The 15772-nt window shown below is 34.2% G+C and overlaps 1 protein-coding gene across 1 annotated transcript in view; it reads right to left on the reverse strand.

Annotated features, from left to right (window-relative positions):
- Positions 1 to 1268: 1268 nt before the first annotated feature.
- Positions 1269 to 15772, reverse strand: part of LOC150101077 (uncharacterized) — an 80527-nt gene continuing 66023 nt past the window's right edge. Inside the window, exon 2 of the mRNA XM_090401608.1 lies at positions 1269 to 5506. Within this exon, the coding sequence (XP_090257734.1) occupies positions 1439 to 5188 (3750 nt within the window). The 5' untranslated portion in view covers positions 5189 to 5506 and the 3' untranslated portion in view covers positions 1269 to 1438. The remainder of the gene's footprint in view (positions 5507 to 15772) is intronic.

A 15772-nucleotide genomic window follows, 5' to 3' on the forward strand; every position in this document is an offset into this window, starting at 1 on the left:
CAGAGCTTACATCTCCTTGCCCTTCATTAGTTCCCTCTCCCCCAAACGGACTAAAATTTAAAAAAAGTTCAACATCAAAACATGTTTCTCTACTTTACCTAAACTCCATTCTATCCTTAGTCAATCTAAAGAAAAACATCACCATCTTCAGTTCCCAGGAGTATACAAGGTTATTTGCAATTGTGGAAACCCTTACTATGGACAGACTGATAAATCTATCCTTCTCCGGGTTGAAGAGCACAAAAGAGACATTTCCTATAACAGAATCTGAGCCAGTGCTCTTACCAGCCATTGTTCTATATAAACTGTGATGAAGGCAGCCAACATCAACCAGACTGGTCTCAAACTTCTAATATTCACAAATGTTATGATGAACTTTAAAGACTTATTCTTGAGTCAAAAGAAATTACCCTAGATTCAACCCACATGAATAGCAGCCTTAGCTACAACTTGCCAGATTCGCATAGCTCTGCTCTCCAGTGCTGGTGTTCTCGTGATTTCACATGCACGCATAAACACACAGCTGGAACTGTAGCGCAGACTCCAATTTAAACTGTACTACAGTTTTTAGTAGATCTCTTGTTGTTATTATGTAATGTTTCTGTCGGATTATTTTATATATTTCTTTGTACTTAGACACCTGAAGAAGTTGGATTACCAACAAAACTAGTAGTGTCCTCATTAAACATTATTTATTATCTCGGTGTTAAGTCATTTAAATTAAATTAATAAACATATATATATGTTGAAAGTTTTTTAACTTGGGTATACTATACGTTAAAGATACCAAGCAATTTTATAAAAGCTTGGTTTTAATCCTTTTTCCCAAGTATGCAAAGACAAGTAAGTGAAGTTTGCGCCTGAACTATGTTCAGGCCTGAGGCAACTCGTGGTAAAGGTGGAGTAAGCTCTGATCTCTTTCCCTTAGTATCTCCCCTAATGCACAGCACATCCCCTTGTGGAGATGTATGATGCTATGCATTAAAGGAAAGGGCCACTACCCAGACCGATTTCGACCTTTATTGAGGTCGCGTGAGTGGGAGCCAGACCCAGAGATGCCAAAGTTGAAGTAATGCAGAACTTATAAATTTTACCTAAACAAGTTTGCACACTAAAAATTTGTACCACCAGAAAATTGTATTATTGTATTAAAATACTAAGATATTTGGTTATATATTTCTTTTCATTACCAATAGCTAATATTCTAGTTCTCGATACTAATAGAAAATATTCTTCATTGTTTATTTCATATAATTGACTTTATTTACTTCATATGTACAAGTATGCTAAATAAATGCAGAGCAATATATAAAAAAAAAAATTAATCACTACACAGTTAGCTATGCAAGACTAAAATGATCTGTAGGCAGAAATTTTTCATAACTAGCAAACTGCTATGCCCCAAAAGTTGATGGATCTGAGGATGTTTACACTGTAATCAGTCAATTACCATCCCTTCCATTTTTAGTAGTTCCAAGAGTTTGTGCACATCATTTTGTACTGTATGCCTTTCAGTATGTATTGCATATGTATGCTGATCAGAAAACAGTGTCTTGCAAACTGTGCAATAGTGATTGCTATGACCATTTTCTGTAAGCATTTTATTTGTTGAACTTACAGTAATATCTGTACATTCCATATCCCATTTATGTGAACTACTTTCTAAAAATAAGCTCTTTTTACTATTGTCATTTACTAGATCATCCTGGAAAGACAAATCATTGTGAAAACTATCACATTTCGACATTTTAGTTTCTGTCATATGTGAGAAAATTTCCTTAGTTAATGTGCCTGACTGCTCTGCTTTGATTAAGAATGGTACCTCCTCTTGGAAGAGTAGATGGCCATCATTTATGCCACAGTCAGATAAAGAAAAATTATTATTACATTTGGTAGGAGATGGTAAATGTTTTAATTTCATCAGTGTACAGATTTCATTCAGACCAGATACTGCAAGCTGTGGACATAAAACATCTGAAGCTGCATTCTGTTCATGTATTGTCCAACCTTCCTTTTCCAACTTATTACATTCAAGTAAATTCTGGTACTTTTCGCTGAACTGACTTGAACTTCCCAGTGAATTCTGTGATACACATTCATCAAAATGATGGTCATTTCTTAAACTTTTTTCCTGTGAATTGCATTCACTGAAAATAAATGGCTCAAAATCTTTTTCAATTTTAACCATTTCATTTATTGAATTATTACACATTTGTTTATCAATTAATGCAACATTCTGATTATTGATATAATTACCAATACTATTTTCAGTTAGGCTTTCAGAATGATGTTTTGTGGAATTATCTTTTTCACATTCCTTCAAAGTTTGAGATCCATGCTCAGTTTGCCATTTCATTTGCTGAGCTATTGGAGTTAATTCTTCAACCAAATCACCCAGGTGGGCAGTATTTTTCCTATTAATTTTAGGCATATCTAAAGAGGCTATTATATGATTTTTTCCCACTTTTTCAGAATTTTTATCGCAGCTATTATTTTCAATATAAGGAGCATTATTTTTTTCACTTTTATGGTCACTAGAAACATTATTCACATGCCCTCCTAAAAATTGAGAGTTCCTTTTCGTTTCACTTATATCAATTGCACTATTTTCCGATGAAGCTACATCATTAATAAAATTATTTTTGTCATTGTGTGATTCATTGGACTCAGATGCATAATGAACAGTTTCAGTTTTAACCATTTTTTGCTTCTCACTATTAACAGGCTTCTTAAGAGAGTTGTCAGAGCAGTCATAATGTACAGACTTGTCCTGAAGATATAATTTGAATTCACTCTTCTCTCTGGTAATCACATTAATATCCATATGCAAATTATCAAAACCATTTTCTCTTTTGACAGACTCTTCACATAATGATCTTACTTTATCCACTAAACTTTGTTGATCAGATGTAGCATTGTCTTTATCATGTTCACTTGATGGCTGAAACATATACCCAGTCTGCATTCTTATTTGTTGTTCTGTAGGAGTTATTTCTTCAGGTGTTTTCTGACCGAAAATTTCCTTGTGGCAGAGAGGCATGTGTTTTGAGTTTAGATGTCTCAGACTGCACATCTGACCTTTATCTTTCAGCATAGTATTTATGGTCAAATTCTGGTGATCTCCATCATCCAAAGCAACTTTCTCATCAATATATTCACATTTGTTAGACATATTATGCAATGCATTACAGTTTACAGAGTCTACTTCTACAGGTTCTGAGCAGCAGTATTTATTAGTTTTATCATGTACAGTATTAGATGGCTTAATATTTCTTTTTCGTGATACACTACAAGATTCCAAATTTCCACTTTTGGAATGTGTTTTAACATTCAGATTTTTCAAACTTCTTTTGTTATTCAGTACTATCTTATTTACAGAATGTGAATGTTTACGATTATGGTATATTGCAATATGTTTCTTGAGGTAGTTAATATTTTGGAATGTTTTTCTACAAAAAGAACACCTAGTAAGGTACTTATTAGATTTGCAATGCTTTGCAATGTGTTGTGCAACAATATTCACTGGAACAGTTTTGTTATCCACTAGACATTTAATCTTACTAGAATTAATGTGTTTTCGTTGGTGCTCTTTTAAGCTTTCCTTAGATGAAAGTACTTCATTACAGAGGAAGTACTGATGTCTTAGAGTAACTGTATTTCTTTTTTGAGAATTTTTTGTGCAGAGATTGCTCTTTAATGCTTGTAATCTTTCATGTGTTTTCTTATGCATTAAGAAACTGTTCTTAGCAAAAAACTTATGGTCACATATGGGGCAGTTAAATGGCCGATAATTCTTATGTACCGTTAATATATGCCTTTTCATATTACTTTTAGATTTGAACTCTTTTTTACAAAATGGGCACAAGTAGTGATCATTACTTATATGTTGCTTGTTATAATGATAATTCCGATCCTTGTTTCTACGGAACTGCTTATCACAAACAGAACATTTAAAGTTCATTGTTCCTGAATGGATAGTACCATGTTCATTGAGAGATCTTTCAGTCATAAATTTCTTACCACAAATCAAACAAGAAAACTTCTTTTCTTCAATATGAATCTTTGTGTGTGCACATAAGTCAAATCTGTGATCAAAGTGCTTTCCACAAATTTTACAAGCTAAACTATTCTTTGTATGTCTTTGGATATGTTTTTTCAAAATTTGCCTGTCATAAAAACTTGATTTGCATAAAGAACATAAAAATGGTAGCTCTCCACTATGTTTCCTGAGGTGCATTTTTAGATTATCACTTCTTTGAAATGTTTTCCCACATAATGAACAGCTATAAGGTTTTTCGCCATTATGCACAAGAAAATGTTTTTTCATATTAGAGCGATGTTTAAATGTTGATTTACACACACAGCAAGTATACTGGCGGGAACCTTCTGCTGTTCTTCTTCTGTTGTGCTTATACAAATCATTCATTGTATGGAAAGTCTGTCCACATGCAGGGCAAAGACATTTTTGATCAGTTTTAATTTCTGAGGTATGTGGGTCCTGTAGGTGCAGTTTTAGATTATCACTTCTTTGGAATGTTTTCCCACACGATGAACAGCTATGAGGTCTTTCGTCATTGTGCATAAGAAAATGTCTTTTAACATTAGAGCGATGATTAAATGTTAATTTACACAAACAGCAAGGATACTGGTAGGAACCTTCTGCTGTTCTTCTTCTGTTGTGCCTATACAAATCATCCCTTGTATAGAAACTCTGTCCACATGCAAAGCAAAGAAATTTTTGATCATTTTCACTTTTAAATGCTCTCTTAATTTTTGAAATGTGAGCTGCATTAGCAGAACTGTTAATGTTACCATCTTTGTGTTGAGTTACCAAATCATCAGCAATACCAACACCTTTAAAATATTTCTCCTTTAACTCCTCATCATTGCATGGTGTAGAATCCAATTTATTTTTAATGTCTGTTGCATGAGAATTGATATTAGAATCCTGACATTCAGTTGGTACATCACTAACAGGGCTATCTTTTTTGAAATGTGTTTTCAATTCTTCACTTTTTTCTGGATTATATATCAAATTGCTAGCAAAACAGCTTACATCACTTTCTTTTTTTTTTTTTCTTTTTCTGAGTTTTTTTTCTGATTTTTTAGTATGCACTCTCTGGTGACTATTAAGCTTCCTTTTATGAGCGAAGTTCATACCACACTCGGCACAACTGTACAAAGTCATGCTGTCTACAATTTCTAGGTTTTCAGAAGCTGCATTTTCCTTGAGTTACATTTGTAAACTGGAATCACTTGTAAGGACTTCTATACTATCACCTCAAAAAAATAAATAAAATAAAACATCCAATCTTCCATATGTTCTAAGAAAAAAAGTTTTTTTTTTTAAATTTACAAGACTATTCAGTATAATGGGATTTTGCTTCACTGATGATTGCTTCATTGATTCAGTGATGGTAGCAACTCAATATTCTACTAAGTAAATTACTTACTATATCCAAGATTCAAATTTAAGGAAGGAAACTGGGAATACATTTCTCAATTTCTGAAATGAAAAATTAAACTTTAGTGAAAATGTAATAAAAAGAAATCACATATATATCAAAACATTCTGAACTGAGAAGTAAAACTCAACATTCATAAATCTTTCTCTGATTAAAATAAGCATCATACAATGACAAATATATAATGCCAAAAAAAAAGGCACCAAACACCAAAAGATATTAATTAATATTTGAAGAATCAGCACACGCTGAACACAACACATATAATAAAATACACGTTTATTATAGACCTGCTGCAGCTAAGGCTCTGTTCCCTAGAGCAAGGTCTCTGGCATCCCCCTTCTCTCCTTGTTACATGTAATACATGTGATTAATATCCTACAAGAAAATGTGCTATTATTATAGATGCTAGATACTACATAGGATTGAATCTGCTGGTAATGTTCTGGAAACTTTCAACCAGCTAGTACACAATTTTACTATCATTCATTTTCTAAAACATATCTGATGAAAGTCCAAGTAGTGGTAACAAGACTAAACTAAAAAGATTTGAGTGTGTTCTCCATATATCACCTCACATCGCAAATCCACCTATCATACTCAAGTAAACATGAATAAAATAAAGAACCTGGCTTGTGAATAGAACAAAAATCTCCCACAATAACAACAAAGTTATTAGTGACCCGAGTGACTAACAGGATATCATGTCTATTCTCAAACAACAAACTGTGGGCATGGATGTTTGTGAATATCTACAGGCGGAAGATGATTTTCACTATTTAGTAAGATCACTACTCTGCTTATTTGGAAATCTGAAGTGGCTTAAGTGATATTTGTCTCTAGAACAGGATTCTCAGATTACTAGCCTTTTAACTAATCTATAGTAATAAGGTAAGATAGGATTGCATTCCTTCATGGGCAGAATTATCATAAAAAAAAAAAGTATAAATAAAAAAGCAATTCTTCCATATTCAGAATTAATAACACACAGTCTCAACAATACGAATGCAATACCAAGAAATTATATTCTTGTTTAATCATTTATCTGAGTGTAAGCAAACAAAGTTGAAGCATGAAGTATCTTCATGACTGGGCTACTTGTATATAGAAGCTAATGACTTCACATCAATCGCCTTAGTATTCCTTCATGTAAAGCACAATCCTCCTCTCTTTTGTACATGTATAATGCAATGCATTATGGGAAGTCACTATCCAGATTGGTTTCAACCTTTATTGAGGTGTTATCAGTGGTAGCCAGACAATGAAGAGATACCACAGTGGAATAAATGCAGAAGTCATGTATGTTTCATACACAGTAGTGAAGATGTATCACCTTGTTATTCAAATACTCTGTATCAGAGATAGTTTTGACAGTTTTTTCACTTGGTTATAAAGTAAATTAAAGTTGCCAATAAATTATATTCTTGTTTAATTCTTTATTCAAGCATCCTCAAACAAAGTTTGCACATGGAGTATCTTCACAACTGAGCTACTTGTATATGGGAAATGTATGACTTCTGCATTTAATTCAACCTTGGTATCTCTGGGGGCCTAGCTCCCACTGATGAGACCTTGGTAAAAGTAAAAAGCAGTCTGGGTAGCGACTCTTCCCACAATGCATAGCATTATACATATATCAGCCACTGAATTAGAAACCTTTATGCAGATATACATAAACGTTACTTATGCAGCATATATGCAAAATACTTGGACACATGCATCATGTGTTCTAGACAACTATTTAAGAATGCTGCTGGTCAGTAATAATCAATAGTGTTGATCACAATGGGAAAACACAAAGGATCTTTTGGAGTTTGATAAAGGGCTTGTTGTGGGCTCCAGTCTGGCTGGAGCCATAATTTTGAAAATAGCAGAGCTGAATGGTTTCCTCAAAGGGTGAGATATCCTGGGCATTGAATCAGTGGGAAAAATAACCCACATTGCTTGTCTAAGAGGCTTAACTGTGGTTCTAAGGCAGATTATCAGGAATGAGATTGCTGTCGATTCCTGTGTGCAGCAAATGACCTAAGCATTTAATGAAAGCTGTTCCCAACCCATATCTCATTGAACTATGTGCAGGGAATTGAAGAGGATCGGTACTGAAAGTTGTATATCTAAACAGAAACCACTGATTTCTGTGAAGAACTGTAAAGTTCATCTACAGTGGTGTTGGGAACACAATGAATGGACACTGGAAGATTGGAAAAAATTCCTGTGGTCCAACAAGTCATGGTACACTTTGTTCTGTACCAATGACAAGCAGGATTTGATGGGAGTCCCATGAAACAATGAACCCAGCTTGCTTTGTAAACACAATTCAAGTTTCTGAAGGTGGCGTCATGGTGTGGGGCATGTTCTACTGATATGGAACAGGTCCCCTGATATTGCCAAAAGATTGGATGTCCTCCAAGGAATATCTGAACATTGTTGCCCATCAAATCCATCCTGCAATGTTGACTTTTGTTGGTTGACAATTTCGCAGGCAACAATGCAACTATCTTCTATTATGCAAGAATTGTTCAGCAGTGGGTCAGCAATCATGACAGTGACTTCCACCATCTTCCCTGGTCACCACAAAGGCCAGATCTGAACTCCCCCTCCCCCATCAAGAATGTATGGGAGATATTAGAAAAACAGATCTGGGAGCCAAGTCCTTTTCTGTCAAATCTGAGCCAGTTAAAGGACTGTCTGGTGAATGCCTGGTATGTTGTAGACATAGATGCAATCCAATACCTTGTGGAATATATACCAAACTGCATATGTGCTGTAATTCAGGCTAAAGTCCCTCACAGCATTAAATAAAAGTTTCTAATTCAGTGGTCAGTATGTGTACATGTTTGAAAGGGAATGTGCTTTGCATTATGGGATAATAAGGCAATTGATCTGAAGCCATTAGTCTCCACATAAATGAAATGCATTTAAATAAAAATTATCATAAAAGAACATATGTGTTAGAAGAATTTTAACTGCATAAAATTTTTGGCCAAGTATCAAAGGCATTTTTCAGTATGAATTCAAAATTAAACAAGTTGCAAGTAACAAACTTTCCCTGCCCTGCTAGCTATCAAATTCTCTGTTCTTGTAGGTTATAATTTGGAGCACACTAGCAGACCCACAGCTGCTCCTCATGATGAACATCTAGACCCTATGTGGTGAACCTGTGGCACGTCAACAACTTACAGGTGATATCCTTTTATACGCTTATTTATAAATTTTTTTTTTTTTAAATTGTTACAATACGTACAAGTTAAATTTTGTTTTACACTAGAGAGCAGCTATGAAGATGTGCATATGATTGGTGCGGTATTAACAAAAGACAAAGGCAACCGACAATTGTCGAGTTGAAATGCCAATTCTCTTCAACCGAATTCCATAACACCTGAAACTGTCATAACAACATTCACTATATATTTCTTAGTTTTAACACATTTACCACGGGCTGTCGTTTATCGTTCTCGGAACTTCTCATTACCGATGGACTCAACTCACACAAAGTTTCAACCCTTGGTTGAATTTTATTGCTACTTGTTTGTGTTTGAGCTGGCAGAGGAACTCACACATGCATTATATGGCATGTTTCAATTCGTGGTACAATTTTATTTGTAGTTCGCCTTTGCGATCTGTCATAATGGCATCAAGAATTTCAAATGCAATAAAACAAACATTTATTTCATGTAATTGAAAAATTGGATAACAGTTTTTAGTTAGATACTCTGTTTCCGGTGCAACATATGGTTTTGCTTGAGACTATACAGCATAATTTCTGTGAGAGGAGACACATGATTCATTAATTAGTGCTGTTTTTATTCCAGCTGTCTCTAATGCACTATTTATTGAGAAATATATTACAAAAAAAAGACTGCAAAAGCCTCTGTACCTTATTCAGGGATACGATAAAACTACTTGTTTTTCTTGCATTTGAATATAATGGCTGTTGGGAAAGGCATGTTGTTAACTGCAAGGAGCGAGTAACTATCGCCTCGATGTGAACATGTTTAAATATTTTTTGTGCAAAATATATGCAAAACTTTTTAATGTCCCACATTGCCTACCCCCCCCCCCCCACTCCCCTTTCAACACCATAATAGCAGAAGTATGCACACCGCAAAAAGAAGACAGGCAACAACATCCAAGAAAAGGTATGTGTGAATTTTCTTCTATTATGGTACATATATTTGTCTCTAAAATACATTTGCAATGCCCTAAGAATTCTTGAGTAAAAAGCCAATGACATTAAAACAAGGGCACTCCTAAACAAAAGCAGGCAAAATAGCCCTAAAAATAATAGTTTTTAAGAGGAGTGACATGGGAGTTTTTCCAGAAATAATACCTACCTTTTTAATGTCTTTTTTCATAAAATAAAATCAGGGGTGTGAGTTATATTCGAGTAAATACAGTAAGCATTTCACCGACAAGTTGACACCCTCTGCTGCTTCCACTGCTCAGCTGACTTCTATGGTGAGTTACAAATGCATAAATATTTTTTTTTTCTCACTACCGTTTTTTTTTTTTTCAAACAAACATTATTAAAATCAATTTAATAATACAATAATCAATTTTATATGAATAATATTAAAATTTTTGGTGATCAGAATGGGATATGGCAATGAAAATTAGCACAAATTAATTTAATGATGTTGGACTGAGGAAACTACAATATGCTACAAGATTTCATTAGTCCAATGATTGATAACTAATTTAAATGTATTTTTGTATTTGTTAAATTAATTTTTTCCCTATTAAAAACTGCCCGGCAAGTCAGCAACTCGATTTGCAAATTTTTGCGACGTAAAAAGGTTCCCCACCACTGATCAGCATTCATATTTACGAATTTAGGGAAACAAAACACAAGTGTTGAAATGATTATTTTACTTATTAATAAAATAACGATTGACATTTCGATCCCTGTATTGAGCTCATCATCAGAAAAATACATGTGTATATGAAAACAAGCTACATGCTTTAGCACTCTAAAAAGGTAAATTGAATCTAAGCAGTTAACTGACATTTTACTTAGCCTGACCTAGTGTTTAAAAAAAAAAAACACTTCACCAAGTCTTCTTGTATCGAGATTTTTCTTTGGCTTGTTCTGGTTGCTATAATGTTTGCATATGGGTCCTCCACATTCTTGGAGTGGTTAAGCCATCATTTTTTGTTCAGATTAGGATTGTGTTTGAGCATTTCACATACTTCTTTAAATTTCCTCTCGAACCAGGTTTTGGTGCGGTGCAGGGACTTGGTATCTTTCCATTCAATTCTGTGGTATGTGTGGAGTGCGTGGTCTGAAAGGCCTGTTTTTTCCAAAATGGGAAAAACAGTCCTTTATTGTTCCGTTGGTGTTCATCCTTCCTAATTGGGATGGTTTCTCCTGTTTCCCCCATGTATAGCAAGTTACATATACATTGTATTTTGTGAACCCCAGGGTGGGCTAGGTGTGGAATAGGATCTTTGGAAGAAATGAGTAGGTGTCTTAATTTTGTCAGGGGTTTAAAGATGGTTCTGATGTATTTGTGTAGTGTTCCATCTATATTTTCCGAAATACCTCTAACATAAGGAATGGCAATGACATTCTTGAAATCTTTTTTTTTGTTTTTAGTGGTGTCTCTGTGGAGGACCTTGTGAATAGTTTTTTACTGTATCCATTTTTTTTTTATATATGGTTGATGATCTCGTATTCATGGTTTAGAGCTTGCTCATTTGAAGAAATAGTTCGAGCTGTGTTTAAGAGTGCTTATGACACCTAGTTTTTGTGCTGGGTGGTGGTAAGAATTTTTATGTATGTACTGGCCTGTGTGTGGGTTTGCAGTAGACTGAGGAGAGACAACCTCAGGGAAAAGGTGTCACGAGTGGGTCACTAGGCTGTAAATTCTGGGCCACGGGCATAATGAGGTATTAGTTTTTTGGTAGTTTCTTCCCATGTGTTAATGAATTTATTTAATTCAGTTGTTTTCCTTTTGACGTGTTTCGTGTGGTTGTAGTTTACCATTTGGTAGGTGTTGTGGTCCGATACCAATTTTAATTTGGTTAATTTTTTCTATGTAGGTTGTCTGATCTAAAATAACAGTAGCATTCTCTTTATCTGCTTTTCTGATTATGTACTTTTATATTTTTTAATTTTTTCTATTACTGGTTCTTGATTTAATTCTTTCATAATTTCTTCATTTCTTTTCTGATCAAATAGGATATACGTTGTAGTTTTTCTCATAAACTTCATTTCTGCTGTTGTTAATCTTTGTCTTTTTGTTTTATTGTCCAGATTTCGCTTCCATACATTAACACTGGTAGGGCTAATGTATTGTATACTTTTAGTCTGGTTTGTTTTTGAACTAGGTTTGGTTTAAATATAGAGTTAATTACACTTGTTATTTTTAAATATTTTGCAATTTTTATGTTTATATATTTTTCATTTTCATATGTGCTCATCCTAGGTAGTTAAATGAATTCACCTGTTCTAAGATCTTGTTATCTATTACTATTTTAGTTCTTGCTGGATCTTGTCCTTTAAAGGTAGTTTTTGTTTTTTCTGTTGATATTATCATACCATAATCTTTGGCTATCTCATTTAGATCTAAAATAGCTTTCTGTAAGTCATCTTCAGAATTTGTAATTATTTGGTCATCGGCAAAAAGGAGTGTTTAAGTTCACTGTAGGAGAAAGTTTAATTCCTTGATGTAAATTTTTATTCCATTTTATTATTATTTCATTTAAGTAAATATTAAAGATTTGCTGAGAGGTGACATCCCTGTCAGATCCCTTGGTTTCTCTCTCTTATATGATACCTCATGATTTAATCTTATTTGTATTTGATTATTTTCATATATACTTGTGATAGCTTTTAGGATATTATTTACTCATGATTATTTGCTTATTATTAATAAAATAACAATTGACATTTTGACCCCTGTATTGAGGTCATCAGAAAAATACGTGTACATGAAAACAAGCTACATGCTCTTGAACTCTACAAAGGCAAACTGAATCTGCGCTGTTAATTGATCTTTTACTTAGCCTAACATCTAGTGGTAAAAAAAAAAAAAAAAAAAAAAAAAACTGCTAAAGTCCTCCCATACTAAGTTTTTCTTCAGGTCTTGTACAGTTCAGATTGCTATCGAGTGTTAAAAAAAAAAACACTTCGGGTCTTCTTGCACTGAGATTTTTCTTTGCCTTGTTCTGGTTGCAATAATGGGTCCTCTACATTCTTGGAATGGTTACATCGTCATTTTTGTTCAGATTAGGATTGTGTTTGAGCATTTCACATGCTTCTATAAATTTCCTCTCGAACCAGGTTTTGGTGCGGTGTAGGGACTTGGTACCTTTCCATTCGATTCATGTATGGAAGGTTACATGTGCATTGTATTGTGTAAACCCCAGGGTGGGATAGGTGTGGAAGAGGATCTTTGGAAGAACTAAGTATGTGTCTTAATTTTGTCGGGAGTTTAAAGGTGGTTTGATGTATTTGTGTAGTGTTCTATTTTTTCCGAAATACCTCTAACATTAGGAACGGCAATCTTGAAATCTTTTCTGTTTTTAGTGTTATCTCTGTGGAGGACCCTTATATTTTTTTTTTTTTTTTTTTTACTGTATCCATTTTTTTATAAATGTATGGTTAATGATCTCGTATTCCTGGTTTAGAGCTTGCTCATTTTAACAAATAGTTTGAGCTCTGTGTTTAAGGGTGCTCATGACACCTAATTTTTGTGTTGGGTGGTGGGAAGAATTTTTGTGTATGTACTGGCCTGTGTGTGTGGGTTTGCGATAGACTGAGGAAAGACAACCTGAGGGAAGACGTGTCACAAGTGGTTCTAGGAAAGGAAGAGAGTTGTTTTTTCTATTTCAATGGTGAATTGGATATGTTTGTGTTGTTTGTTCAGGTGGCTAAGGAATGTATATAGTGCTTCGTGGCAACGGGGCAAAATGGCGAAAATATCATCAACGTATCTGAGCCAAATTTTGGGCTTTAGGCATGCTGACTCTAGAGCTAGTTGCTCAAAGTCTTCCATATAAAAGTTAGCTATTGGGGGGAAAAGTGGTGAGCCCATGGCTATACCTTCTTTTTGAAGGTAAAAATTGTTTTGCCACATGAAATATCCTGAGCGGAGTACTTGGGCAAAGAGGGCCGTGATGTTGTGTAGAAATATGTCCTGTAGGAGCAGAATAGTATCATTGATCGGTACATTGGTGAAAAGGGCAGTTATGTCAAAGCTGACTAATAAATCTTGGTCGTTGAGAGTGTAATGTTTTTAATTTTGCTTATGAAATGTGTATTTTTTTTATGTAGGATGGGGAATGACCTAATTACTTGAGTGTGGCTGCTAATTTTTTGGCTAAGTGGTAATTTGGGTTGTCGATTCCTTCAACAATCGGATGTAATGGTGTGTTTGTTTTGTGCATTTTTGGCAGGCCATAAATCATGGGCACGCAGGCATAATGAGGTATTAGTTTTTTGGTAGTTTCTTCCCATGTGTTAATGAATTTAATTAATTCAGTTGTTTTCTTTTTGACGTGTTTTGTAGTTTACCATTTGGTAGGTGTTGTAGTCCAATACCAATTTTAATTTTATTTTGGTTAATTTTTTCTATGTAGGTTGTCTAATCTAAAACAACAGTAGCATTCTCTTTATCTGCTTTTCTGATTATGTCCTTGTTATTTTTTAGGGATTTGACGACTAGCTTTTCCGTTTTGTTACGGTTACTGTTTAGTTTTTTGTTCGAGTTTAGTATAGACGATGTTTCCAAACGTATTTTGTCAGCTAGATTGGTGGGGAGGGATCTTAGACCTCTCTTGATATGATAAATGATATCCAGTTTGTTTACTGACCTTGGCGCAATGGCATAGTTTAGGCCTTTTCCCAGTAGCGAGAGTTCACCTTGGGTGAGGTTGTAGTTTGATTTGTTAATAACCAGGCCGAGGTCCGATAGTGGTTGGTTGCTCCTAACTTTGGTTGTGGGTGATTGGCTGCACCTTTGGTTATGGCATCCTGATTGGCTTATGCTTTCTTGCTGTTTTAGTGCTTGAAACTTCTTTATTAATTTTCCCTTGTTTTTGAGTAATAGGTGCTTTGCCGTATCGTCTGTGATCTTGTCTAAAATATCCCAAATTTCAGAATTAACGTAGCTGGATAGCTCTAATTTTAGTTGTAAAATTTTGGCTTGGGCAGATGCTAAGTTTTTCGTGCCTCGTGGATTTGTTCCCTTAACAACGCTTTTCCAACTGGGCATAAATATGGAGTGCTTCAGCTGATGTAAACTTCTTTTTTAGTTTAACCACATCGGTGTCGATATGGATAAAATACATCACTCCTCTATGCTTCGTATCCATCACATAATTCAATGTAATATCAATGGTATTACAATTTTAATATGCACTTTGCATCCATCGTAACTTGGACGTATATATACGTATTGGCCAGTTGGGTGGTTAATGCAGTTGGGGATGAAGTTGCTGTCTACATCATTTCAGAAAGACAAGTCGATTAATTAACAAGGAAACACTTATCTTTAGCTTACCATAGAGGCTGCACTGCTTGTTACATGGTGATCGGCATTCATATTTACGAATTTAGAGACACAAAACATGTGTTGAAATGATTAATTTACTTCATCATCATGCGTATCAAGGATTTAGGCTTAGCATGGCCTGTTTCGGCCTTAGAAGTCATCATTGAATTGTTTAAGAGGACATCCATGTTTTCTTTTTCCTAATGGCTTGTACTTTGGCTTGTTTTGGTAATCTTTCTGTTTTCATTCTTTGAACGTGTTCCATCCATTTATGTTTATATTTTTTAATTTTTTCTATTACTGGTTCTTGGTTTAATTCTTTCATAATTTGTTCATTTCTTTCGTGATCAAATAGGGTATACTTTGCGGTTTTTCTCATAAACTTCAGATTAACAAAATATTAAAAAGATTAACAACAGCAGAAACTTTGTCTTTTTGTTTTATTGTCCAGATTTCACTTCCATACATTAAGACTGGTAGGGCTAATGTATTGTATACTTTTAGTCTGGTTTGTTTTTGAACTAGGTTTGGTTTAAATATAGAGTTAATTACACCTGTTATTTTTAAATATTTTGCAATTTTTACATTTATATATTTTTCATTTTCATATGTGATCATACATCCTAGGTAGTTAAATGAATTCACCTGTTCTAAGATCTTGTTATCTATTACTATTTTAGTTCTTGCTGGATCTTGTCCTTTAAAAGGCCATAGTTTTTGTTTTTTCTGTTGATATTATCATACCATAATCTTTGGCTATCTCATTTAGATCTAAAATAGCTTTCTGTAAGTCATCTTCAGAATTTGTAA

The sequence above is a fragment of the Typopeltis vanoorti genome, chromosome 12 (assembly GCF_054136105.1).
Source record: "Typopeltis vanoorti isolate ZY-2024b chromosome 12, IOZ_Tvanoo_1.0, whole genome shotgun sequence".
Classification (NCBI taxonomy): domain Eukaryota; kingdom Metazoa; phylum Arthropoda; class Arachnida; order Uropygi; family Thelyphonidae; genus Typopeltis; species Typopeltis vanoorti.